Source organism: Accipiter gentilis, chromosome 12, assembly GCF_929443795.1.
Source record: "Accipiter gentilis chromosome 12, bAccGen1.1, whole genome shotgun sequence".
NCBI classification, from domain to species: domain Eukaryota; kingdom Metazoa; phylum Chordata; class Aves; order Accipitriformes; family Accipitridae; genus Astur; species Astur gentilis.
In genome coordinates this window covers 36,333,534-36,361,306 of record NC_064891.1, presented here as the reverse complement: position 1 = coordinate 36,361,306, position 27,773 = coordinate 36,333,534, and the positions used below count along the sequence as shown (strand labels likewise).

General features: G+C 43.6%; 2 protein-coding genes across 13 annotated transcripts in view; one reads left to right on the top strand and one right to left on the bottom strand.

Moving 5' to 3' along the window:
- Positions 1 to 6,475: 6,475 nt before the first annotated feature.
- Positions 6,476 to 14,328, top strand: PAQR3 (progestin and adipoQ receptor family member 3). Of its 4 annotated transcripts, XR_007507797.1 has the most exons (8): positions 6,476 to 6,791; positions 6,869 to 7,031; positions 8,229 to 8,384; positions 9,138 to 9,335; positions 10,784 to 10,874; positions 11,196 to 11,344; positions 11,817 to 12,412; positions 13,245 to 14,327. XR_007507797.1 is itself a non-coding variant. In XM_049815096.1 (7 exons), exons 1-6 carry the CDS (start codon positions 6,607 to 6,609, stop codon positions 11,336 to 11,338), a joined length of 873 nt encoding a protein of 290 aa, XP_049671053.1. In that variant the 5' UTR covers positions 6,476 to 6,606; the 3' UTR covers positions 11,339 to 11,344; positions 11,817 to 14,328. The 4 variants fall into 4 exon arrangements, 3 of the variants coding, with proteins under 3 accessions (XP_049671053.1, XP_049671052.1, XP_049671054.1); XM_049815096.1 differs by having other exon boundaries at positions 9,201 to 9,335; positions 11,817 to 14,328; XM_049815095.1 differs by having other exon boundaries at positions 11,817 to 14,328.
- A 1,281-nt stretch (positions 14,329 to 15,609) lies between these two features.
- Positions 15,610 to 27,773, bottom strand: part of BMP2K (BMP2 inducible kinase) — a 126,635-nt gene continuing 114,471 nt past the window's right edge. For 8 of the 9 annotated variants that reach the window (XM_049815554.1, XM_049815557.1, XM_049815556.1 and 5 more), the window contains one exon: positions 15,610 to 21,215. In XM_049815554.1, the coding sequence (XP_049671511.1) occupies positions 19,780 to 21,215 (1,436 nt within the window). In that variant the 3' untranslated portion in view covers positions 15,610 to 19,779. The remainder of the gene's footprint in view (positions 21,216 to 27,773) is intronic. The other variant, XR_007507893.1, reaches the window with a different exon arrangement.

Genomic DNA, 27,773 nt, shown 5'->3' with positions numbered 1-27,773 from the left:
TGTATACCTTTGGAAGATCACAGGATTCCAATTTTAGTAATCAAGTTAACTGAGGAAAGCCTAAAATCCCCTAAGACAAACTAACTAGCAAGGGGAAAAACCCAATCCTGGCATATAGGCAACAATATCCACAGTGCAGTCAGCGAAACAAGACAATTGTTTCCTCCCTGTTTCCCAGATCTTTCTGTCCCAAAGCATTTTTGGAGGCAAGGCTAGCCTTTATTTTCACACCGCCAATTCTCAAACTATACCACTGCTAGTTAGCGGAGATTTTGGCATTTAACAACAGAATCAGGAAAAAAATCACGATTTACACACGCTTACCTTGGCAGTTGAGGAAAAGACAAGACAAAAGTAAGTACAGCAAGAAGATCCCAAAGGCTGAGGACCCAGGCCTTGTTTGGGATGAAAGCAGCACTTCACAGATCAAATTTAAGAACACATTAAAAGTTCGGAAAGGATTTTGAAAAAGGTCAAATTGATTGAGGCGTACAAATCCTCATCAGAACCAAATGAGAACGTGTGTCTCTTGTCACATTTACAATGACATTCAAATACCTACTGAGGTCAGTCAGCAACAGTATGGATTTACAACAAAAGTGTAGGAAAGGGCACCTAATCCCCCTGACACCGAGAAATCATTCTGAGTGTCAGCACAGCTCAAAACATGCTTAAACATAACTGAAAGTCCAGCCTCTCTTCTCTCTCATGCTCTATTGAGAAACCACTCAAGAAATTACAGTCGTGTAAACTACAGCTGGAGAACTACTTTACAGAAAGGCTATTTTGACATTTAACAGTGTCTTAGAAACATGATCCCCCTTTGGGGAAATTGGCTGTCAGACTTCGACCAGGCAAGAGGAGACTCAGACTTCCACAGGCATGGCCTGGTTCTTTCTTCAACAAAGTCAGAAACCCACACAGTTGTCCAAGAGTGAAATTACCGTATCGACCAAAGCTGTCCACAATTCCTGGAGTTCCGCCCTCATTACAAATAAATCAACTAAACTCACCACAACTAGAGAAACAAAACCTCTGTGGTCAAAATAGTGTGTCTTGAAATGCCTTCTGTCATGGCATGAATTCCAGCTGTGATAAAATTTTATAGGCAAGCTGGAGTTAGAGAGACCTTCAATATGAAAAAAAACCAACAAACCTAAACCTTATGCTCGTAAAACTCAAGAATCAACAGAAAGGAGTTCATTTTTTTCCCTACCAATTCCACCGGGAGCAGGTTGTTGTGCTAGGAAACACCATCCCACATGATTAAACAGCTTTCCAGACGCTTCTTTCTTTTCCTGAAAATTCCCTAATTTCTAAAAAAAATGGCTTTTTTGTCCCCTCACCACTTTCACCTTCAGAAGCTATCCAGAAAAAAGCCATTTGCCAATTAATTCCAGTTCTTTAGGTTCAGGACTTTATTATGCTGCACAATTGTTCATATGCATCTGCTTAATATGGAGGGAAAAAGATGCTGCTAAATTGGAAAAAAAAAATAGTAGGCTGGGCAGAAGAGGTGCCTTCTTCCATTGTGCGCACAGTGCATTTTTGCTGACTGTAAGCTCTCGCATGGCAGGAAAAAGCCCAAATGCCATCCTTGCTCTTGCTATTGGCAGCTGTTCTCTTATCACCAAAGAGAATTTATCGCACCACTGACAGATGCTGAGATTCAGAAGCCGGAGCTGAAAGCCAAAGGGATTGAATCAGAAAACAAAACCGCCCAAAAAAAAAAAAAAAAAAAAAAAGATTAAGAGCCCTACCAAACCAAGTCACTTCAGTGCACACATCGCACATGCACCTCTCCACGGGGAGAGGAAAGAGAGCCTGAACCCCCCACGGCAGATGTCAGGCGTTCTGTTTTGGGTGCTCCTGGAAGCTGCTCAGGCTCTATGCTGAGGAGCTTGCTATGGGAAACCACGAACAACTTCACCACAAAAATCCCAGCAGGGACAGTGCGAGTAAGAAAGATGTATCTTCAGGGAAGAGGGCCTTGAAATCAAGCTTTCTTAGTATTAAGGTCACTCTAATTATCAAATACAAGGTACTGGCATTCCTTATGCTCTCTCACTACGGGAGTTTGTGGATTGGGGGTGTCCTGGGATTTTTATTCTTACACACACACACCCTCTTTCAAAGACTCTTTGACTTCCACAAAGCTATGAACCTTACTTTCTTATGTGTAACTCCACTGCATATAAAAATAGAGTAGTTAATCTCACAGATGCTTTGGCTACTTCCAAGAAAGGATGAGACAGGGTCTCTCTGTTTTACATGACACGGGGCTTTAAATATCTGTATCTCCTGACGTAACTGTCAGTAAACAGGTATTCTATACACGGCCCTTTGCAAGCTTTTTTTGCACATTGATACAGAACCAAAAGTGCTTTATGCACATAAATAAATACATGGTCTCTATGGTCATAAACCAGTGCCTGTATGTTATTCACATGCTTTGCATTGAAACATACTCCTGAACACAGCATTCTGAAATAGACCTCCTTCTTCCTGTCCCCTGGGAAAACACAATTGTTTTTATTCACAGGCAAAGAAAAAGTGAGCTGTACACCTACACAGCTGTAAGCACCACACAGAGGAAGGCACGCAATACCTTCAACCAACATTCCCAAATGTACGTTCTCAATTAAGGTCAGACTGGTAACAGATTTCATTCCTGGGCATTAAACTGCCTTTTCTGGAAGACTCGGAGCAAGCCAGATTCTCCCACAGCAGCAAATTCCAACAGTGGGAAAAGGAGTCCCAGGGCACCTCCCATGTCTTTGCTTGCAACAAACATGTGAAAAGCCAGTCCCCCACAACGAAAACTATCAGGAGAAGGTGTTTCGCCAGGCACTTGAGAAGAAGGGGACAAAACACCACACCACAGCTACTTCAGGAATGCCAGCACTGACCTGACGGGCACTGCTACAGGTCTGTAAGGGACGGCACTGCCGGGATGAGATGCCCAGCGCCGGTATCGGTTCTTTGTTAATTAGGAAGCCGATGAAGAGGCAGCTCCCGGGGCTGGCGAGGACACCCGACTGCTGGGCGGATAGCACAGTGCCAGACTGACACCTGGAGGGAGAGCCAAGCATGAGCTCGGGAAAAGGATGCTCGCACGGGAGAGGGATGCCCTGCTTTTGGGGAAGTTCTTCGGGTCCTCTTACCACCCACCTGCTGTGAGGAGACTTCTCTTGGCCAGCCGGAGCACTTCTGGGATAGGCCTCCTACAAACAGAAAAAAGTAAGGGGGGGGGGGGGGGGGCCCAATGTTTCCGTGCCTGAAAAATCAGCACCAATATTTTCACCCTTTCAGTTTCAAAATTGAATAACTTTTTTTTGCTCCCATTTTGTCACAAGCATTTGAGATATTTTGTTTGCATAATTCTTCTTCCAAGTGATTTGCCCCCCCCCCCCCCATTGCTCCCTGAAAAAAAACACAGCAGAATGGAGCAGGGCGTTAAAAGACCCCATCGGTATTAGAGAGGCCATACCACTTAGTCCAAATAAACTTGCTGTCCTTTCCTAGGTTTTCCTCCAACAGCAGAAGCTAAACAGTAGTTACGGGGTGATACCTCAGACCCCCAAACAGGGCATTGTACAGGTACACTGCTGACAATAGGAGAATGTAACTCTGCAGAGCACAGTTAGGGTTAACAAGAAACTGTTTATCTCATTTGTGATCTCCTCAGCCATCTCTTGGAAAGCCCTCCCTACCTTCGTCTGCACAGGTGATTTTAGTTTCAACAGGAAAGTACGGAACCTCTCAGGCAGGTTCATCTTTGCTTCTAATTAAGCTTATCTACCAGTAGAATTATGCATACAGTATAGGAATTAGGGCAAGCTACTTTCTTACACAAGAAGGTCAATTTAGGTCAAATCTATCTTGCACAGATGGCTAATTTCAATCCCTTATGCATACAACACAATTGTTCAATAGGCTCAAAATAAATAGTGCAAGTAATTAATTTAAAGCTGCCCTAATTGTTTCTCAATTTTCCCTATTAATTTAACCTATAACATTTCTCCTATCAAAGCTTCCACTTAACAGCCAATTAAAGTTTCTTTAAAAAAAAAAAAAAAAAAAAAAAGCTCTGTCAGCTCCCATTCCTTCTGACTGAACTCTTTGAAGCACTTGGGATTACATTTAAATTGTAGAGGTTTTAGAAACAAAGTGAACAAAGTGGTTTTTACAGGTGTAATGTTCTCAGTGAGCTAATGATTCGATGGACAGTTAAGACTAATTAAGGTTTTAACTTGATAGCAACTTTCTAAGCAGTATTTGGCCTGACGGAAGTGAGCTACCACTCCAGCAAACAATGAGTTTCTTCATTTCTCAGCGGGAGCTGGCAGAAACATGATTTCCCCAGCTCAGTTTCACCGTGGCAGTGAGAGGTTCCTCACAATGTTCAGAGTTTGCTCACCTGAATGAATTAACGAGGCAGCTATATTCTTATTCCTTTGAATGTATGTGTCTGCATAAAAATATATTATCTCCCTCACTCTCAAAGTAAGCGTTGCAAAGAGGAAAGCCAGTGGGACACTTGTGAGGAAAAAAGATTACCACCATGTAGATTTCATTCTTCTTGGCTTAGTCCCACTAGTCTGGTTCAGAGATTTTATCTTCCAAGTATACTAGGTTGACCAAAACAGGACACTTTCCTATTTTTAGCACAGTTGATACAGGTCAGCTGGAAATTGAACTGTTCTTCCACGACAGAACAGAAACATCGACAGCCTATAAATTATTTCCCTTTTGAGCAAACCACCAAATATCACCTTTGTGGTCTCTTAAAATTTTGTTTTTGGGAAACTTTACTATCTGAATTCTCGGTCCCCCTGTGACCCTGTTATGTGTGAGACTCACCGAGCCATCTCCCGAGTATCGGCCAGCCGAGCTCTTCTCAGCACAGCACCGCTCCACAAGGTGTTCTATTACACCGCGTTTCCCTGCGTGCCTAATGTGACCCTGCTGTCTGCTGAAGGGGTATCCTCTGCTGCATCCTAAATATAGCCAGCAGTACAATCTGGGTCTTGCCCCTGCTGCTAAAAGAACTATGTCTAAGGATCTTTTTTTGGAACGCGTTTTCTCTGCACATCTTTCCTAAATGAATAATTTCGTTAACAGCACACTTGGATAAAGAGTAAAAAAAGGAAGCAGAGAAGCCATATGGAAAGGAAGACAGAAACTAAGTAACACAGGAACAAACCATTCAGGGACATGTTTCAGATACCTCCTGGAAAGGCAAGAACATGAGAAAGTTTCTTAAAGCTAAGCCTGCTGAGTTCTTACTATGAACATGATTACTCTGGGTAGCTCTGCAGAGCCCTGTGGTACATGAAGGAGAAGTATGTACCCAGCCCGCCAAACAGCTGAGAAGGAGGAAGAAGGCATCAGGAACTGTCAGCAGGTCTGCAGAGGCAGAAAGAATGCACTTTCTAGAGCACTGACATTAAGAAATGTCAGTGATCAATGGAGTACTAGAAACATTAGAGAGCTGCTGCTGACCAAAACCAACTTAATTTGGGTAACCAAGTGGTGTAATGCAGTGATCTGGGGGTGATGCGGCACAACTGATTGTACCAAACACCTGGTCTTTACTGTCATTCTTGATTTTAAACACCCATCACCCTGAATCTTTTACTTCACAATACAAGTCCCTCTGCCCTGGCAAAATCTTTCATATTTGTCACACCATCTTAGAAACAAGCTCCCACACCTTGTTCAGCGAGACAAAAGATCTTTGAAGCATTTTGCGCAGCACATTACTGGCGGGGAGGGGCAGGTGAACGAGGATTATCGTTCATCACTCTGGTTTTTGACTTTGAGAACAAGAGCCTGATGATACATACAGAATTACTTTTTTCTCCCCCCTTTAATTTAAATCGGAGGAGGGCTGTGTAAAATTAAAAGCAAGTGGCAAACGACCCACGGCTTTTCTTATTTAGGCTAAGCAACTCGTTTGGAAGAGTTTTCTTAACTACTAGGATTAGTTGGGGGTTTTTTGGTACTTTGTAGCGCACACCGAAAAAACCGCTGACAATCACTACCCCAATTAACCAGCGGCTGCTCTCACAGGGCGCAAGCACCATTCCCACGAGCACTCTTCCACGTTGCCCGTCTCCGCCCCCCCCCCCCCATTTTAGCACGGTTTGCCCCCTTCACGTCCACCCTCTGGAAAAAGGCGGGCTTTTCCCCCCAAAACCGCCTTTCTCCACACGTTTCTCAGAGGCGCGCCCTCTCCCCTCAGAGACAACCCCTCGCTGCTCACAGCTCTCCCTCCGCAACCAGGCGAGCGCACGATCGCCCGGGCAGCGCTGCGTTCCGCTGCCCTCCCACCCCCTCCCCGGGACACCGACCCGGGCGGGCCGAGGCCGGGCCCGGCGCCTCAGGGCCGCCATCCCTCCCGCCCTCCGCTGCCGGCGGCGGGGCGCATGCGCGGCGGGAGGAGCGTGACGTCATCACCCGGCGCCGCCGCCGCGCCCAGCGCCCTCACGGCCGGGGCCGCGGCGGGAAGGGCCGGCGGCGGCGGCGGCGGACGATCCCCGCGGGCGGGGGGCGGCCGGTCCCGGTCCCGGTCCGATCCGATGCGGCGTCGGGGCGGGCAGGATGCACCAGAAGCTGCTGCGGAGCGCTCACTACATCGAGCTGGGGAGCTACCAGTACTGGCCGGTGCTGGTGCCCCGCGGCATCCGCCTCTACACCTACGAGCAGATCCCCGTCTTCCTCAAGGACAACCCCTACATCACCGACGGCTACCGGGCCTACCTGCCCTCCCGGCTCTGCCTCAAGAGGTGAGGGCAACCCCCCCACACCGGCCCCGGCTCACCCCAGCTCCCCCCCCCCTCACCCCGTCCTTGTCTCCTCACAGCCTCTTCATCCTCTCCAACGAGACCGTCAACATCTGGAGCCACCTGCTCGGCTTCCTCCTCTTCTTCACACTGGGCATCTACGACCTGACGGCTGTCCTGCCGGCCGCCGGCGCTTCCCGGGAGGATTTCGTCATCTGCTCCGTCTGCCTCTTCTGCTTCCAGGTAGGGGCTGGCTGGGTGCCCACCGAGGTACGGGCGCCCAAGCACAGGCCGGCAGCTTCCTCAGGGGAGCCGTCGCCTTTGAGAAGGAAGAGCGTTCCAGCCCACGGACATGTTGCACGAGCGGGTCTGCAGAGCAAGATGGACTAAGGTCAGGCCTGGGAAAGGGTGTTTTGAGTCGCTTGTCAAGGTAACTGATGAGCTCGGTGCTCGAGGCGATTTTGACCCCTTTGATAATATGCAATAAACCAGGAGGACTGAACAGAGTTGGCTTAGGAAAGACTCTGTGAAAAACAACTGAATTGTCCACGGCCGTATCTCACAGCTTCAGCTGGGCGTCAGGATCCCAGACAGCATCAGTTGCTGCTGGAAAGGGTCACCCACCAGAACATGAAAATCAGCCACAGCCTAATGCTGGTCCAGAACAGCAGTAGGGCTCGTATTCTAACTTTTTACCTTTTCTAAGCAAGAGCTCCTGGGGCAGATGAAATCTGTTCTCAGTAGCAGACTTCAACTGTGTCATCATTTGAGCACTGAAGCTCCTGTATAGTACACTGTCCCTAAAAAAGCATGAAGAGCTCAAGAGTGCTGTTCATGTTCCCTGAAGAGTACAGGATGCCTTTGCATAGCTAGAAGCAGGGAAAACTCCGTTGCTGGCTTGGAGAGCACTGTTGTTGTGCTCCTCCCTACTCCTGCTGAGGGTTGCAGTGAAACACAGACATTTCTCAGGCAAAAAATCTGATGCCAGCCGAGAAGGGGCCTGTGTGGAGATGTTAAATTTCTTGTGTGTTCCCTCAATAATGTAACTTGGGCGCCAGGCAGTCAGGGCAGATTTGGGCTTTGGTTTCTGCTTGTGGTCGTTTGGCCAAGCAGAATTCATCATCCCCCTGTACCGATACAGACACAGCCCTGCTCCCTTGCATAGTGGCTTCTCACTTGGCCTCAATAGCCCAGGTTTCTTAGCTGTGCCACTTGGGCTTGTCATGTCTTGCAAAGTTTTCTGTTCCTTCTTCCATCTGCCAGAGAAGCTTATGTTAGTTTCTGCTGTTTTCTGGCAGGGTTCACAATTACCTACACCAAAGTTGCACTGCAAAACATTTAACAGATCAATTGCGTGTGCTAAGTTTCAGAGTTTAGGCTTGGTATACTCACTGTTAATTTTTAAGAAATTAATGCATCCTTGTTTGAACATTTGTATAGGTCTGTATGCTTTGCTCAGTAGGATACCATCTTTTCTGTTGTCACCGCTCAGAGAAGACCAGTCGACGATGGATGGCATTAGATTATGCAGGAATTTCCATTGGTATCCTGGGCTGCTACGTGTCAGGCGTTTTTTATGCATTTTATTGCAATAACGTAAGTTTGAAGTACTTGTTCATGTAACCTTTAGTTCCTGTGGTCTCATCATCATAGTTTTCATGCCGTAGGAAGGGGGTTCATTGCAGGATGTTCAAATAGAACATTAGTCAGGAGACAGAGATGGAAACTGAAACAAGTTCCTTCTGACGCCAGCAGAACTCTGCTTCCTGAAGTGATGGGCAAATTGAGGTTTCCCTTTCAAGCTATCACACAAGACTCAACAAAATATTTAAATCTATATGAAGGCAGCGTAAACTTTACAGGTCCTACATTTGTCAAATGCATGAGTATGATTATGGGGTGTGTCTCCATCACAAGTCATTCAAACATCATTTCCCACTATGTAGCTTACCTGAGGCAGCAACAAGATTATTTTCTCTTCTTCTAGTAGAGAACAATTAAAATTAGTTCCCTCTGAGGGCTTAGATTATATCCACACCTGCAGTGGGTACAGCAATCAGATAGTTTAACAAGTCTGCTGAGGCAGAGGTATATTTAAAATGTTTTGGTGAAGGAACTGCTTGGAATAAATGATGTTCTACCAGGTGTACTGGAGCAAGACATTCCCTTCCCCTTGCTGTCAGTTGATGAATACAAGTCCGTTCACTCAAACCCCATCATTTGTGCTTGCGGCAGTGACAGGGGATTTGATATATCATTACATTTAGCATTGTAGACTTTCTACCCAGAAATTATTTTTACACGTGGTGAGAAAGCCCACAAACTTGCTTTTGTTTCTTCTTTTCTCAGTACTGGCGTCAGGTATATTTAATCACTGTGCTGGCAATGATCTTGGCAGTATTTTTTGCTCAGATTCATCCCAGTTACCTCACGCAACAGTGGCACAGACTGCGCTCCATCATCTTTTGCTCAGTGTCTGGATATGGAATTATTCCTACCATCCACTGGATTTGGCTCAATGGCGGCATTGGTGCATCTATTGTACAGGTAAAAGAAAAAAGGAGAAAATAAGATAAGATACCCTTTTGCTTTTCTCGTGCTATCTTCCTTCAGTCTTCTTTACGCATTGGGAAATGAAGGGGAATTAAAATTGCTTAAGCTCAGAATTATTTCAGACGAGACGATCCAATTGCAAACACTTAGAAATTTATTGAGCAGTGGTAAATGCATGGAGTAGCTTAAATCTGCTTTACTGATTTACAACTGCACCATGAAAAGGAAAAGTGGATACAAGTGTGACTGAGCCTGTCTGCCTGAGGGACAGGGCAGCCTGTGTAGGTGGACTGCACCCTCGCTCACCCAAGGGCGAGGGCCAGGAGCAAAGAGCCGACTTGGCTGCAGAGCGGGAAGCAGTCTGTCAGGCTGTGCCAGTGCTCAGGGCTGTCCACCTCCACAGCTCAAGAGGGGAGAGGGGAACTAGAAGACACTGATGAGACTATTATTTGTTTCCTCTTCCCTGGGTTGGCAGCAAAAACCAATATTTGCCTACTCCAGTCCCCTGTCTCTTATGCAACCCTTATTTAACGTCACTGTGAAGTTACCGAACTATTTTCCTATTCTTGTTTTACTTGCGCTCTGAAAAACAAGCGGCACAGTGTAGCTGAGGACAGTTAAGTATGCCCCAATATGAAAACACCAGAAGTCATTGCAATTACCCAGGGACTTAACTGCTGAAGAAAACGTTTCCTTTTCATAGTGAGCAGTAACTGTGCACGTTCTTAGACTGGCCCTGCTGGAGGACTGTCAGCAGGGGTGATGGTTTAGCCTAGTCCAGAGCTGCTGTTGAATGTGGAATAGCAACATTTATGAATATATGTAGTCTTTAGACAGGGCACTTAACGCTGTCCTTCTAAAAATCAGATTTAACAGTAGGTGTCCCCCCTGACTTCCCCCATTTCATTTCTCCTGGTACAGCAGAATGTTATACCTGCATTTTGTTTCCCTACTTCAGAAAAATGCTCTGCTTCTGTTAACAAAATTTTCTGCTAAAGAAAACAAAAAGCAGCTCACTAATGGGTTGCTTGATTATTTACCATCCAGTATGTAGTACTCCTGTGGCCTTGGGTTGTAGGGACTGCAATCCCAGCCAGTAAATGAGATTTTGCACTGAAATCATCCTTCCTGCTTATCCTAGCCATTTTGCATAAGTGTATTGGAAGATGTCCTTTTACTGGCAAATTTCATGTCTGTTGCAGACTGCACAGAAACACTTAAGTAGCTTGTGTATTAAAGCAGAGAAGTCATGATAAAACAAGTTTCTTCCCATTCAGATTTTCCCAAATCCGTAGGTAACATATCCGTAGGTAACATAGGCAGTGAAGTAAGATTCAGTTTTGTCATACCTTTTCCTTTTTTATCTGTAGAGACTTTTTGTTGTTGTTGTTTTTCTATTTTTACCTCCTAACAGAATAGGAGAGCTTCCTTTTCTTTTGCAGGAGTTTGCTCCGCGTGTAGTTGTCATGTACTTCATCGCTGCTGTAGCTTTTCTCTTCTATATTTCCAAAGTTCCAGAAAGATACTTCCCAGGTAGGAAATTCTCTTCTGGGTGTTTTTTCTGCAGTTAAGCTTCCTGCAGCGTCACAGTCCTTGCTTTGAATCGTGAACTTACTGTGAGAGAACAGGTTGACCATGTTCCCCATGAAGTATTCTCATACAGAGTAAAACATTGCATATATTTGAAGCAAAAGGCGGCACACAACTTCTGATAAAGTTCGTTAGAGAACTTTCACTGCCTCCCAGCAAGTGGAGCTTATAGTTGACCTCTGGAGGAGACCAATTGCTATTTGCATTGCATGAGTTATTGCTGAGTTTAACAACTTAACCACTTGCCCTCTTTTTTCCCCACAGGACAGTTGAACTACCTCGGCTCGAGTCACCAAGTGTGGCATATCCTGGCAGTGGTGATGCTGTACTGGTGGCATCAGTCCACGGTGTACATCATGCAATATCGACACAGCAAGCCCTGTCCTGAGTATAGTGCAGACTTGTGAGCAAAGGTATAGCACTTCTCATACTCATGGGGCTAGGATGTTCTAACAAGTATAAGGTTAAATAATCTTGTTTTTAACTTGTCACAAGTTTCAGTCAGCCTCCCTCACTAGCTTACCCAAAGAAAAAGGTGATGGGTGTAATACTTGCTTGTAAATAAAAAACAGTAGTGATCTTGATGCCATGCTCTCTGGTCCTCTGTACTGCTGTGTTGCATGAGGCTGCAGGCAGCTGCAATGCCCTTGACTAGAGTTTTAGAACCGGCTGGACAGAGGTTTGCCAGATCCCTTTCAGCTCTCTTTCCCAATTTTAATAGCCTCAAGCAGCCATTAATATTTGTTCCTAAGTAGCCTTTTCCTCAGGCTTTTGTCAGGTTTTCAGTTTACTAAGCATTGATCTGGATTTTCTGGAAATCAGGTAAGAGTTGCTAATTTCGTTTGCATAGTAAGCAACTAAACTTGTTTCCCCACTGTATTTCAGAGACACTGCGATGAAATTTCTGACTTTGAGGGTCTGGACCTTACCTAATGAGCTGAGCTATGAAGTTAAGCACTGAGGCAGATAATTTTCTGACTTCTGGACTGTTGCCCGCTTGCTGGGACAGTATATTATTATGAGTTTTGAAAAAACTAACAGCCTTGCCTGGGATCTGAGATGCATTTCCTTCTCAGACATTTCCTGTTCTGCAATCAAGTACAAAACTGGTCTTCCTGGAGTGGGACAATGGAAAGCTGAGCTGTAACAGTCAGCATTCAGCTCACAGCAGTATCTTTTTTGCTTGATAAATGCGAACAACACAAGTAATTAGCCTTGCTGAGCTGACAGACTGATATACCTGGTTTTCAGGTTTTGTTCAAGTGCATAATTAAGAAACTGCTCCTGAGTGTGCGTGTAAAACCATGGTAACTGTGGGACCCCGTCTTGGATCTAAGTCACAGCAGCACGGTGCATCGCATCCTTCAGAATCTTTGTCTGAATGACGTGCTTGTGCTTCAGCATCAGTATGGTAACATGTAAGATGGAATTCAGTGGGCTCTTGTACTTTTCTGGACAAGCTCTCTTCCTTTTTCTGACAGGTAAGATCACATGTCATCCACCATAGGTATATCTTCATTTCAGATCTTAAAACTTGTCTCTCCCAATATGGGTTAGTGGCATCACTTCAAAGCATTTCTCTAGATCTCTTCGGTAATTTGGTGTTAGTATTCATCCATGTTTCAGCAGTAGCGCTAAGCCTGTGTGTTTAAGTTTGTTACTATCTTGCAATCAGAGTTGCTAAGAATTTTTTTAAGTTACACTTGTTTAACAGGATGAAGTTAACACACCCCAAGTAGTGAACCTGCTGGGATTCAAAATTACTCAACTTTGGCCATTTAAGGTGCGATGTATTATACTGTACTTGCAGACTTTGTTACTGAAAATTACTTATGCCATAAGCTTTCTACAGTGAAAAGGTCGCCTTGGGTTTTAGAATTTGTTGTGAAACTATTTCTTAGAAACTCAACACTGGGGAGAGAAGGAATTGGCAGTTTAGTAAATAGCTATAAACTCAGCATGATTAAGCTCAATGGGTGCCATTTTTTCAAACAGGAGTGGAATTACTTGGATTTTTGGGTTAGAATCAACATTTTCAAGTGGCTTTTGTATAGCAGCTGTGCTTGTGTTTACAGTTCAGCTGAGCAGTGGTAGCAAATACTGCTGCTTCACACAATCAAGTGTCAGTCAGCATTAGCCATTGGGAGATTTCTCTAATTGCCTCAAGATGCTGTCCCAACTTAATCCGAAGCCGTTAAAGTTCAGGAGCAGAGCTGTTGAAGGACACAATTGCATTGGCAGGGCTAGCATTAGAAAGCGTGAGATACCCTGACTGTTTCTGCTTTGACTACAGGCAGAAATGTTCTGTTCTAGGATTGCAAACTGTCCCAGCCGACCTTGCTACAACTCCCCTTGTTACCTGCGGCGTGGCCTTCCACAGTGTCCCAGCATCATCTTTCTTGTATTTTGTGATCATCTGGCAACAGCCAGCTTAATCCACTCTTGACAGGAGCCTTGTAAGATTTCAAGCAGGTTGTCTTACACCTGAGGCCAAGGAAGTGAGAGCACAGCCTAGCAGTGGGAAGGAAAACCTCAGGCAACTATGCTAAAAGCTGCTTAAGAACACAAGAAGCCCTCAATGAACTGTCGGCCTTGCCAGTGCTATGCCACGATGCCATTGCCTCTTGCCTCGTGGGGAGGGTCCTCCCTTGATGGATTCTGGCTTACTCAGAGGAGAGGCTGCTTTTTTTGCAGTGCCTTCCTCAGGGCAGGCAGCCTGGTGTCAGGTCTCCCCCAAAACTGCCTCCTCCCCGGGCTAAACAAGCCCAGCTCCATCAGCCTTTCTCATCAGGGGTGTGCCAAGAACATGCTGAATATCAACAGAAATGTACTGTCATTCACTTGAACGCTCAATGAGGATGGAAAAGGTGGGATACTAACTTCTCTACTGCTATGCTGGAGAGTAATGCTATGTTGAGTTCAGTGGGTTGTTTGGGGTTGGTTTTTTTTCCAACACCAGTAACAAATAGTGGCAAGAACTGACTTAGCATTTAAGATTCAAGTCCCAGACCTTTGAGCCTTTCAGTGTAAACACTGGTTGTTTTTTTTTTTTTATTTTTTAAACTTGACAGCCAAGTAAGTTTCAAGTGCACTAATTACTACTACTGAAGCCTGACAAGGAACCTGCAAGTAGAAAAGCCCATTTCCAGTGTTATGTGAACAATAATATTTGAAGAATGTGTGTTTGTGTATTGAAAGCATACTGACTTTACAGTTTGCTAATGTATTTTTTTTAGGTAAACTCTTAACTACTACAGCAGTTGTCACTGGATCAGGCAACTGACTGCAAAGCTGTACATTTTTATCATCCTGACAAAATTTATCTAGCTGCATGATGGTCTTTTATGTACATACCTAACCTGTAAATAAATTTCAGTTCATTGGATGTTTACTTGGAGTAACATCATTCTTGCATCTCACCTAGTGAAAGGACAGATGCCACGCAACTTCTGTCACTTCCCCCGGGTTTGAAATATACAGGGAGACTGTCTCTTGAATTATCAAGGCACAGCACAGACAGGCATGGCAGGGGTTCAAATTGCACTATTCCAGTATTCCATGTAGTATATTCCACTAACAGTACTTAGTGCTCTATACGTGTTTTTGGAGGAGCATCTCTGGGTGAATCTGCTGATGAACTGAGCTTTGCAACTGACCACCTTTAGATGGAGATAGTTTCCAAGCAAGGCCTTATTCATATCTTAAGAGCTCTGGCCATTTCTGTTGCTGTGGCCTAAACAAAGGAAGGAAAGGGTGATCCTGACTCTGCATCAATTGAAACAACAGTACCCTTCCCCACCTCAATGCTGTAAATATGCTTTTGCACTAACAGAAATAGTTCAATGGCATGCAAAAACACGAGAAATCAAGTGCTAGCAGCTATGCTGCAAAAACAAAGAAACACAGCCAGAATATTTTTTCAACTCCTTTTGTAACTGCAGGGGCTGAAAACAAACCAAACCTCTAGCAGGGATGGCATTGGCAGAAAAGCTTTGCCCATACGCATATCCTGCCTATGCATACAGCCTGGAGCAGACAGCTGCACCAGCCAGCAGGGATGACCTTACACCCTCCATTACAAGCGCCTGTTCTCAGCCTGTTCTCCAGCACATGGGAAGTGCTCACACGACACTTATTACCAGTAACCATCAGGATTTGCCCCAACTCCTCCTCCGCTTGCACTCAGCCAACCCTTTAAACCACAGGCAACATGCACATTGAGAGACCTTGTTGCCCATGAAAAACTAACTCTTTAAACCAAGAATTTAACAGCCATGGTTGTTCATTTTCATTTAAGGTGAAGCCTCTAGTTAAACTGTATTTCCTTGTTGAATTGCTTTTAACAAAATTAGACCGAAACAAGCAATAGGCAAAAGACGCAACAGCCACCAGGACACAAGCTACTATTTAGTAACTGAGTCCTGCTGCCCCTCCATCTTTTTTTGACTGTTTTCATTCTTGCTTCAGCTTACCTAAAAGTAAAATCAGTACAAGCAGCATTCAAAAAAACTGCTCCGGTACACAATTGCCAGAAGGGGGTCAAATTACTTAAAATGAAGTCTAGAATATCAGGTGCAGAACTAAGTCCACAGAGGTAGCATTGGGAACTGTATTTAACATTAAATTAAAGCCTACAAGTGAATACTTAATAATGCAATGTTTAAGGACATCTGCAAAGTCACTGTTGTCACGTTTGTTTATTTAACAACTGCAAGTTTTTTTTGACATACATCAGTTTCACAAAAAAGTTAAAAGTTCTCTGTTTAGTGGTACACAAAAAAGCTTTAGAAACTTGAAGTCTAACAAGAAATGGAAGTGTAGTTCAGGAAAGTGCACTTACAAGCTGAATGCCAGCAATTTCAAAATAGTTTTTATGCTCTTTAATATTAGGTGATGCCTTAGTCACAAGTTTAGCTATACACACAACTTCCTTGGTTTTCCTTTCAAAGTAAGCTCTATAGAAAAGTAACACAGCAGCCACCCTTTGCACTTTTTTTTATTTTGCAGCTTTCACTCATATTCACTCCCTCAAGGGACACAAAAGTGATTGTGGCTGCTGTGTTACTAAAAACACAGCAACTCCAAGAGATACATGATGTGTGCGAGCATGTGTATGTTTTATATATACTTTTCATATATAAAAATACACGATACAGTATAAAAAAACTCCAGATAAACTCTTATTCTCACAGTAGCAAATATATCAACTTATTTTCACAGTACTTGGTTTTACTAACTGGGACACCCAGAATAATTAAAAGTTACTTCCTCCAAAGCTGGTACTCACGGGTCCCACATTACGCAGGTCAGCCAAAGCAATTGTGTGCATCTCAAGGCCGTTTGAGAGTCTGCAGAGAAACACGGCTATCTTATTTTTCTTTCAATGACCGCAACCATTACAGGCTTCTTAGTACCTTTTGTCAAAATCTCTCTCTCAAACAGCTGATTTTAAACGGCCTACGGTTCAGTCAACCAACGTGCTGAAAGACAAGCTGTAAAAATCAATCGGTATTTTCGGTCAGAAAAGAACTCTCAGATCCTTACCTTGCCATTATTGTCTTCACAGACAGTATGGTACATGTCTAGCACAGCAAGGTCTTTCGCATATTTCAGGTAAGGTCACATTACACTCCATGGCAAGCAAGCACTTGAGCATGCACACACACCAAATAAAGGCAAAACAATATCACGTTCCCCAACAGTACCACATTTCGTCTCTGTTGACTAGCAGATCTTAGGTGAAATTAAACCCAAACTTGTGTTTAGTTGTGTATAAACAATATATACCACACAAAGTCAACTTAGCGAAGCATACTAATCTCTTTTCATTCACAAGAAAGGATAAAATAATCTTAACTCTATAAAAGAAAAAGTTACATCTATGCAAAACCCTGTTTTGTATCTCGAATACGAAGAACAAGGTTGATTAAGGCCATTAGAAAGCAAATATCATCGGCTGTAACTCATATGCAGCCAGAGGCGTTATGCCAGTTTTAGAGTAACTTGGGTTTACAGTTTGCTTTTATCTCCCCTCTCAGTTTGTGTGTGCAACCTCACTTCAGCTTTCCTGTACTGTAATACAACCATTTATGACCCTCTGCCAAAAAAACCAAACCAACCCACCACCCAAGGAAAACCTGTAGCACTCCTCAGCCTGAAGTCTCAGGGTAAACAGTCAAAAACCAAACACGCCTCCTTCTATTCTTCATTTACCTGAATGTTTAGGCCTACACCAAGTCTGCCGACACACAGATGCACAGCCTTTTCCCTCTGTGTCCAACAGCGAACCACCTCTCCTTTTTCCCCCAGTCCCACACGCGTGGTTAACCCTTTCCTCTGGCACCAAACGGCCAAGTAAGCCCTCAACTTGGTTTTCCACCAGGGAAAAGCAGCAGCCGCGTGGCTTTGGTGAGGACAAGCCGCATTTAAGAAAATGGGTCACTTGCCTGTTGGTCTAGTCTCGTTTTGTTTCCACGCACCTGCCCCATTTGTCATATCATTGTGTTCCAACAGCTCTTTAGGCAGGTAAGTATAACAGTTCAGAAGGAAAGCATAGGAAGGCAGCTCAAGCACGCGCAGAGAATAGAAAAAAAAACCAGAAAACAAAAAAGACAGTTAACCTGAGTATCAGAAAATGCTACAAAACTTGGCGTGTGCTTCTTACAGCCTTTGGCACAAAAAAACCAGGCAAGAACAGTAGTAATAAAGCCTAAGAAACTCCTGTGCAAATAGAGTTGAAACATTTCTACTCATAACCTCCTAAGAGCTTAATTTCTAAGCCTGAAAAAGGCATACTTAACCAAGCACAGCTGTGATATTTCACTTCCACCCTGTGAGAAAAATGAAAATGAGGAAGATAAAAGTAATGAAGGTGTACAGATACATATGAGCTACTTTCAAATTCCAGGACTAGGGGAAGCGATCTCATACATATCCGAGGGAGTGTTTTATCAAACCAACCCCCAAAGGAGTCAAGTGACTGCTTTTTAATGTGGCTTATTCATCAAATAGCATAAGGGATCCACCCCCACCCTCCCAGATCTCAGGCCGACTGTATAACTGGCAGAAGGGTTTGGGGAAAAAAAAAAAGTGCAACCCTAAATATTTCCCTTTACCTCCTGTAAAAGGGGGGACACCAGGACACACAAACACAAATGCTTATGTCCTCCGTATATAAACATCCAATTATCTACCCATCAGCAATCAGTAGAGCAGGATATAAAGTTGAGACAAGCAGAGGAACTACCTCCTTCCCCTTCCTCGAGGACTTCTGCCACAGAAAAAGGCAAATCAGACTGTGCCGAGTCATACTCACTCCACAGACGGCATACATGGGTTGGCACAAGTTACAAGGCAGTGGAGAAGCCGTCCTGCCTACACACAGCACGTACTTCTACAACACGGTAATGAAATCTTGTCCTCAGCGAGTCTGTTCGCATCACCTTCCCATCACCTACTGGCACTGCACGCTCCCGAGCCTTTAGCCACGTCTCGTGCATCTAATGTCTCAGAGGTACTGTGCAACAGGACAGGAGTCCTGCCTGTAAGGCTTCGTGGTGTGAAATGCAGTTTACTGGTACGGTAGCAATCAGCTTCTGCAAGCTACCTGCTGCTTACTGCTTCTGTTCTGAATCAAATCCAGGTTCAGGGAAGTTTCTTCAAAGCTCAGTGCATTTAGCAAAACTTTCTTATAACATACACTTAGGTAAAATAACAGATTCATCAGAACTTAAAAGAACATTAGGTTACAGTCATTTCATAAAATTATTATTGTTTTAAGAAAAACAACATCTTTGAAAGAATACACATTTTCTTTGCAATAAAAATCCAAGAGGAAAAGAAAAGGTACTTTCAGACACAAATTCCAATTTGTAATCAAATAAATCTGATGGTTGCATCTCACAGTCAACTGTACAAGTCATCTGGAATACTCCACACGTGCCAAATGATTTCCTTGTGTAAACCAGCCTCTCTTCCCAGCGTAATGAGTAGTCTTCAAAGTGCTGCAAAGACTGGCTGCATCCCTGCTGGTTTACTCCCCTACATTCAGGCTTTTTGTCTCACAAACCATTATGTTCTCTGTATCTTTAGTTTTAATTCTAAGCTTCCAGTTTGCTATTTTACATTAATGGCACTTACTGTAAAACAAACAAACAAAAAGAACTTTTAGGCACATAAAAAAAATAATCTGCCTTTCACCTCTGCAGCTGCATAGATGTCTACCAGGTCCCAAGCCATAGCTGTGCTCTGGAATTCTGGGCCACAGCCCCTTGAGGACTTGGCTTGTTTTTATGATTAATAAAGGTAGTTTTCACCTCAGAAGCATAGACTTGACTATTCCCAGCAGATCAATCTGGATAGTAGTACATTTTGGTTCTTGGGTCTACTGCGACCGAGACATGAAGAATCACCACAGTTCCATTAGCCTACCTGTATGTATGGAAAATGTTTTTCATGTGATCTCTGCCTCTCTCCCTCCCTCCATCTCAGCACATCACAGAGGACTGAAAAGGCAACGCAAAAGTGCAGAATGACAATATGTTCCAGGGCCCAGAGTCAGTGACAGACAAGGATTATTATCTGATTTCTCTTTTCATTCTGGGAGCCATCTGTCATAACAAAATGATGCTCCTGGTTCTTTTTTTTCTATTTTTCTCAAAAAAAAAAACAAAACAGTAAGAATTTGCCATCACTCTAAATTCCATGGCACAAGCTGGCCATGCCTTCTTGAACTTGAACAAACTGTAGGAGCCAGGTCCCTGTCAATTCAACCAGATAAATTACTCCACTAATTAAAACCTCTACTAAGTAACTCAGAGAGGTGGAGGGGGTAACCTGTTGGAAGCATTTACTGTTTGGAAGGAAACGGAGCTGCTCCAAAGGGATCTAATTCTAGCGCCTGTTGCTGTTGGCTTTGCGTGCTCTGCACAACCAGTTCTGTGAAGGGTACTGCACCAAAGTCATCTGTTTTCAGCCCATCACCACCGTGAATGGCTCCGTGCAAGGAGTTCTGCCTAGGTCTACCAGCCACTACTACCGTGCCGTGATCCCCACGGTTGTCACCAAACCCTTGATGCTGGGGATGCCGCATCAAGTCCGGTGGGTGGAAGGGTTTGGCTCCGAAAGGATCCAGCAGACTCTCATCTGTCTGCAGAGAATTGGTTCGATCTTTGCTGTCAGTCAATGCAACGCTTATGTTTTCTTTGGAGTCTGAGATAGTCAAGAACTCGTTGCTGCTCTGCGAATCCCTGCGGCCTGCTTTCTTGTGCCTGCGGGCTCTCTCAGGAGTGCGGTAGCTCGGTTTCAACGCCTTCTTCGTGGTGGTTGGGGTACCGTGGTGTCGCTTTCCGTTGTTCTTCGAGACCTCCTGTTTCATGCGCCTTTGGCGGGAAGAGAGTTTCTGCAGGTTACGCTGCTGCTTCACCTTCTGCTGCTGCTGACTCCCTGTGATCTCTTCAAAAGGAACCAGACCAAACAGGTCCTCCTTACTCCCACCAGTCTTGGGGAGAAGGGAAGGCTGAAATGGTGTGCAGCCAAAAATATCGACGCTCCGTAGAGAAGTAGGGGAAAGTAGAGGCTCAGTTCCCACCACCTGGCCATCTTGCTGAGATGCCTTTTTGCTGAAGGGGGCTTTTGTGAAAACATCAAAGTCATCCTGCTCTTGGATCAGACCCGGAAAAGCTGTCCGGTAAGAGGCATCTTTATCTGTCTTCTCTCCTGCCTGAGGCTGCAGAGTAATAAAGGGCACTGCCCCAAACACATCAAATTCTTGGCCAGGGTTCACCTTGATTACAGTACTTGGCACCTCAGACAAGGATGTACACATTGAACTGGGTTCTTTGATTTCACTGCTGCCCACACCATCTCTGAACCTACTGCTCAGGAGCCCTTCCACAGGTTTTTGCTTGGTACGATCAGAATCGGAGTCAGAACTTTGCTTCTCCTCCTCCTCTTCCTCCACCTCTTCCTCAGAGTCCATGAGGAGAGGTCGGTGGCCTAAATTCTCTGGTTCTGTATCATTGTCGTCATTGAAGTCTCCATTCTCTCCTTGCAAGGCTTCTTCATCCTCCTGTTCTTCTTCTTCCTCACTGCTCTTGGGAGAAGGAGGATCAGATTCAAAATCACTCTCCGATTCATCACTACCTTTTGTCACCTGTCCCTCTGCAGTTTTCCTCCCTGGTCGGGAATCTCTAAAAGCATGGCTCAGTTTTCCAGCCTTGTTTGGGGTCCCTAAGGTATTTCCTTGATTGCTGGCTGAGTTATCCACTTGTTTTCCAGGGGAACCTGCAGGTCCGAAGAAAAATGCAAAACAAAACTTAAAATACACTTTTAAAGTCAATGCTTATTCCACACACGCCATATCCACACATACCAAGAGTAGACGCACACATACGTTCTGTACTGAGGGAAAGGAGCTAAAACCATACCTAGTATTTCAAACAGCACTTACAAAATTGATTACTCATAAAATTTATTCACTCCTCAAGCACAAGATGTCTGGAAAAACAATACCAGTATTTTGGGGGCACAGAGGAGGGACCAATGGACACAGGTGATGTCTAGAGCCAGCTTTTCAAACGCACTCATTACACAGCAGCTCCTCTCCAGGGAAACAGGAGCCAACAAGTTTGAAAGATTTTAATGTTTGTTTTCGTTCTTTTTTCTTTAAAAGCGGACTACCTATTTCTTGAAGTGCTTCTGCTCTGTTAGTCTGCTCTGATAAACTTACTGTTCTAGTCATAAAAACAGTCAGCATAGGCAAAAGAAAAGTATTTGGCAATCGCAGATAATTCACTTCAGATCTCGGGTACCATTTTACAGCAACAACAGACCTCCAAGGGCTCTGCTAGCCTACCAACCAGTCTGCTGCGCAGTTTCTGTATACCAGAAAGCAAATGCACCTTGTTGAAAAACACATCCCTTAAGTTGACTTTTCAAGAGGTTCTCCAAGACCGACCCGCTGTATTAAAGCTTCTACTATGCTGTCAGATTCATGTGGCAATACTGACATACTGAATGGTGTTTCAAAAGGGAAAAAAGTGTGTGACACCCCGTTAGTACCCAGCCTTTCGTCTCCCAAGCTTTCACAGCAAGAGACAATCCTACACCACATCTCCAAGATAATTAGCTTCCTCTACGGTCTATAAAAATCAGCGACTGGGCGAGAGACAAGTTTGTTCCTTGTCCAAGCCGCAGGGAAGATCGCATGAGGTCACGATCTCTGTCCTGCCCTTGAGGGCACCAACTCCTTACATGAGCCGAGAAAGTGGGACTTGGAGCCTGCCAAGAGCCAGAACAGGGACACGGGGTTTGGGGGTTTTTGCCTCACAAATGTGTTTTGAGGCATACAAAGGGAAATGGAGAAGACAACAGTCTCTACGGGGACATTGCAAGGGAATCGGCTAACATAACTATATGGAAATAGAGATGCAACCACAAGGATGTTTTCCAACACATGTCTTAGTTTAAAATACTCCCTCCCTTCCCCCAGTCAGGACCAAAACCATAATTTGGACTCATCAGTGCCAGTAAGAATTAAGCCTAATGGTTGCTGCTGTTTGGGCATTTAATAAGGTCTCCCCTTGCTTTAAGCTGAAACAGCTTCTCTCCATCAGGGCCTTCCCCCCCGCCCCCTCCCTAATGCCAGCAAACCACACACTGCAATAGCTACACAAGAGAGCTTTTTATTATTTTTTTTTTCTTTTTTAAAAAGAAATACTTGCCTTCGCTTGTCAAACCTATGCTTAGAGAATGTCTTTTTTTCTAGTGACACCCAAGCTCCACATTCAGCCCCTTCTAACTTCTAGCGTAGCAGTTCAGGCAAAAAAAAAGTTATTACTTTAACTTGAGAGAAGTGTTTCAGTGTTTGTTTCTAAATAGGATCTGTCAGCTCAGGTTCTCTATTGTAAAGAAATTCATCTATTCATTTTACTCTAACACCTTCATCCCTGCTATTTAATGTCTGACAACAAGAGCTGAGAGAACAATTCACTGCTGACTCTTTTGTGGGGTGGTTGCCTTCAAAATACTAGGAGCAGTAAGAACTTCACATCAGTAAACAAAACAGATGGCAAAAGCATGCAGACCAGATAAGCCTGCATGGTACCACTGGTATAGCACTCAGACACAGGCAAAACAAGTTTCTCCATGTCGGAGCCCCACTACTGCACTGAGATGTTTTCAGGAGCGTAACTGACTGTCAAATTTCTATTTGAAGAGAACGAGTAGGAGGAAAAGCGAAACACTTGGTCTCAGCTGGGGAAAGCATACTTGCTCTTGAGATGTCCTTTCCTCTAGGACACAGATCACACAGCAGTCACACCGCTTTAAGAATGTACAATTGAACACGTAACACTAACAGCAGCAATGATAATCCACCTCTTCGCAGACACACCGAAGATTTGTATGCAATACTTGGAAGTGAGACCACATCACAGTCACTCCCAGCTGAACACTAGGTGGGTACCAACCTTCAGTGGGGGACCAGAACAACAGCAAAACCAACTGACTTAATGCTTGCACCACTGAAACCTCGTCCTGACAATCACTTTATGTCACCTAATGGTCCCACTGAGTTCACTTTCACCTGGTGAGGAACATCCAGGTACCTGCCTGCACTAGTGAGATGCTGTGCAACAGAGTACAGCCTGAGCACTGGGTATGAGTTTCTGACATGTCTAGTACCTGACACAAACCTGGGGGCAGGGGTTGGTTCTCATTAAAGCAGTTATTAACAAACTCTAGTCATAGCACCATGCTAGACTACTGACCTTCTCACCTAACCAAAACTAATGCCTTCCAACTATGGTTTTCTTAAACAACTGCTGAAATTCAATCGTCTCAAAGTGTTCATAGAATTGAAAAAGCTGGCGATGGATGTATGCACCAGTTATTTCTCTGAAAAAAAATCTTCAGCCAAAATCCAGCTCATGACTCTCCTGCTCTTACCATATACAAAATAATTTCTCCGGTAGTTTCTTCTTTCACAAGGAAATTAGCATGCAACTTTCAAGCCAAGTCAGATTTTATTTCTTCCTATGCTCCAGTTTAGACCAGAATATTAAGTTTCACAAGAGAAATTTCTTCTTTTTCTGAAAGGAATTCACAACAGATTTCTTCATCTAGTAGCCATTTTGCTCTGTTGCAATTACACTTAAAATAACAATAAAAATTCTGCAGCAATGTATTTTATGTATGGATTTAAAAACAAGATGACTAGAATGACCAAAAACATCAGGTGATTAGGGCTTTGAGCTGTTTCTTCTTTGCTTCTAGTGTCAGATTGCTTCTTATCTACTGTAATTTTAAATACTACATATTTGTTTTACCCACTAAATTAGAATGTGGATTATTTGGCAGCTTACTTTAGATTTCCCTAAGGTACAGCCTTCACATCGCACTGTATAACCCCCTATCTTCCAAATCCTGCTGCTTCCAGTATTTACTGAAACACTAATGTTAACATAAATGCAATTACACTTAAAAGGAAAAGAAAGAGGAAGTATTTCTAGGTTAGATGTTAACACCACTTACACAACAAAAAACCCAAACCTTTTACGTATGTCAACATCCACATTAATTAACACTCCCAAGGAATGATTATACCTTGGTACATAATTTCCATATGCAGAAAACAATTTATAAAATGATTTTTTTTTCAAGACAGGAACTGAACCACAATATATCCAATATACCTGACTTCCCCAAAGGTTTAAATATTCTTTGGTAATTGCTGCCACAGTCACACTCCCTGGAAAACAAACTGCAAAGGACACTGACAAGACAAACAACCAACCTCTATCAACAGCTACTGACTGGCTGAACAAGTAGTTTGAGCCACACGACATTTAGCTCTCAGTAACAGACCTCACTGGACAGAACATACATCAACCAAACTTGACAACACACGGCAGAACACTTAAAGCAGCTTCCCAAACCATACCCAATGTATTAGTGCTCATACACCAGCTATTCCAACATCTCTTCATACACCCACCAAGACATGTTATTTATTCTTGCTGACAAAATGCAGCAGCTGATTTGGGGAATGCACACAACCTCATTTTTAATGAATCTCTATTAGCATTCTATATTTCCTTTCTTGAGTCTAACAACTACCATCTCTAGGAATACTGGGATGAAGGCAGGAACAATTCATGGAGCAGCCCCAGTTCCTAGAGATTCGTGTTCTACAGCAAATGCAGGGACTGCCTGCTTGCTATGTATGAAGCTATGTGTTTTGTTCACGTACTTGGAGGTCTGAACCAGTCTTCAGGGAAACGCTGAGCGCATTACTTATCAACAGAGGCAAAGAGATGGAAGGTGCTTGAATAACTAGCGAGAGTATTAAAAATTTGAAGTGCGTATTCATTCTAACAATCCTTTCCACACAGCACTCTGTCTTGGCACCAGTCAGTTTTGCAGCCTCTTGCTCTACTCGGGGCAACGAGCCTAAGCCATCACACACTGAATATAGCACAAAACACCCCTTTTAAACAATGGCTAGAATGAAGCAGCACACAGGAAAAGGAAGCTTGAGCCTGTGTATTTGTAAAGGTCTGTCCCTGCACACAAGAAAACATTTTCTCAAATACCTTGATTCTGAGGCCACTCAAAGATTAGGCAAGCATATTTATTTTTCCAGCCATAACATCACCACAGCACCAGGCAATTAACTGCCTATTAGCTCATCAGCTTCAAATCCCTCCTTTCACTACAAGTGATTTCTGAACAGGGTTTCTGAATTTCTAGCTCTTCAGCTCTGAGATTCCTCCTTATCCACCACCTCCTTGCCAGATGTAAATATTACTTCTTTATCACAGCAGGAAATTTAAGTTCCTATATTTGGTACAGACTAAAAATTATTGAAGAGATAATAAATCGTGCAGTGATTAGAAACTCACAAGCTACAGTAACAGCTCAATAGTACTCAAATTTCAGACCCAGCATGTAAAACCCTATGTGCACAACTTGAACAGGAAAGCAAGCAGTACACATCAGATAACGCTGGGAACAGCAACTGCTCCTGCTATGTAGTTTTGAAGAAAGCACTTTTGTTTCTAAAGTACCTTAAGAGTGGTGACCTCACCGCTCCCACATTTGTATTTTTCAGGAAAGAGCACATATCTTGTCTTTTTCTTCACCTTGTGTTGAGGTGATGTAAACAGAGTCATCTGTTCCAGGCAGACATTAGTCTAAAGATACAAGTTGCAAACATTTTGTAGTTCAACATAGCCAAACTTCATGGAAGAAACCATCTCTGCACACACCTTCTCATCTGCAGTGTCTTCGGTTTAGTCCCAGCAACAGGGAGAAAATGGCAGCAGACTGGTGTTAAAACCAAAGCAGAGAAACAAAAATATCCTCCATAGAGCTATCAGTTTTAAACCCCTGAGAGCAATTTTTTTTTTTCTACCCTACAGTTCCCCTTCTTTCACTTTTAAAGAAGTTATCAAACTAAATAAATACAAAGAGCACTACAAATAGAAACTTAATGCCCCGAAAGGGAAAAATTCCCTCATTAATGACAATTTAATGCTCTGGCCAAACAGATTTCAAAAATGAAGTGTTCTGTCACATTGATTTCATGCAATCTTCTCAACCTAAACTGCTGCAGAGACTATTCAGATATATATTTATAAAAAAATGCTGCAAAATGTTCAGTAACATCTGTTTGTAATGTACTGTTCAGATTACTACACTTCTAATCAGGTTTGCATCATGTAGGAGACAATTGTTCTTCGCTCAGATGCAAGGCAGGTGGAACATCTTTAATCGTATAAGAAGATCGCAATCTTCAAGGAAATTTTCTGTTCTGATGTTCTTTTTCAAGACATCCGATTATAAGAGGATGAATTCCCTCTAACAACTGCAGTAATTACATGCCTTCTGCTGGTTCATCATTTTAGGGTATTGCGGGGGTGGCGAAAGAGCGGGGCATAAGGGCTTTAAGCTTTCTTTGAATTGGTAACATACTGCCACCATCATTTCAGAACAATTTGCCACATGTCAGGCCCAAGGATTACCGGCATGCTGCAACTAAATCTGCACTATTTCTTTGACAACAGCCAGAGCAGCAGCTGCTGAATATTGTAATAGGGATTTATACCGCTTACCACCTTTATTTTCAGGAACAACAAAAGTGGGAGAAAACCACCACTTCTGCCTAGTATCTATTGCTTAGATATTCTTTCCAATAATTACTCTACAGGTTGAAGTGGGTCATATAAAAAAAAAGAAAAAAAGAAAAAGGTGTCCATGAATGCTCCAAGATTTGACAAAAAAAACCACCCAAAACCCAACACATCAGTGCATCATTTTGGCGAGAAAAAGCACACAACTGGTACAGGCCACACATATAATTTATTCTTGTGATGTGTGAATAAGTTCCAAGATACGTTGGAAGTGTTATCGAGAAAAGCTGAAGTCCAAAGGTTATGTTGATACAGGGCAAGATCCTGAACTGGCATTCAGCAATACCTGAAACCATAGCCAAGGAAAGGTTATGGAGTAACGTAAGCAGTATTTTCAGCAAGTACAAACATTGATAAGAGCTTATTTTAATTGTCAAGTTAGCTAAACCTGGAACACCGTACAACAGCCATATCAAGTTGTGGGTCTCGGCGCCTTTTAACAAACAATTCAGGAATATCAATCGCGGAACAAGTGTGAACTGGTGGTGTGAGCTGTTCTAATGTTGTAGAGAAAGTTGGCTCAAATATTTTTGCTTCTCCTCTTCTCATGTTTGTCATTTCTTCCTTAATTGTGGTGAGCTGCATTTCACTTGAAGTTGCAGACTGCATAGTAGTTGGAGGGCTTCAAAGCTGTGGGACAGAAACTTGC

Excerpts from the sequence above, each read along its gene's own strand:
- PAQR3 (XM_049815095.1), top strand. The coding sequence starts at position 6,607 with ATGCACCAGAAGCTGCTGCGGAGCGCTCACTACATCGAGCTGGGGAGC. Across the intron at positions 8,385-9,137 it reads ATGCATTTTATTGCAATAAC|TACTGGCGTCAGGTATATTT; the intron begins GTAAGTTTGAAG and ends TTCTTTTCTCAG. Across the intron at positions 10,875-11,195 it reads TCCAGAAAGATACTTCCCAG|GACAGTTGAACTACCTCGGC; the intron begins GTAGGAAATTCT and ends TTTTCCCCACAG.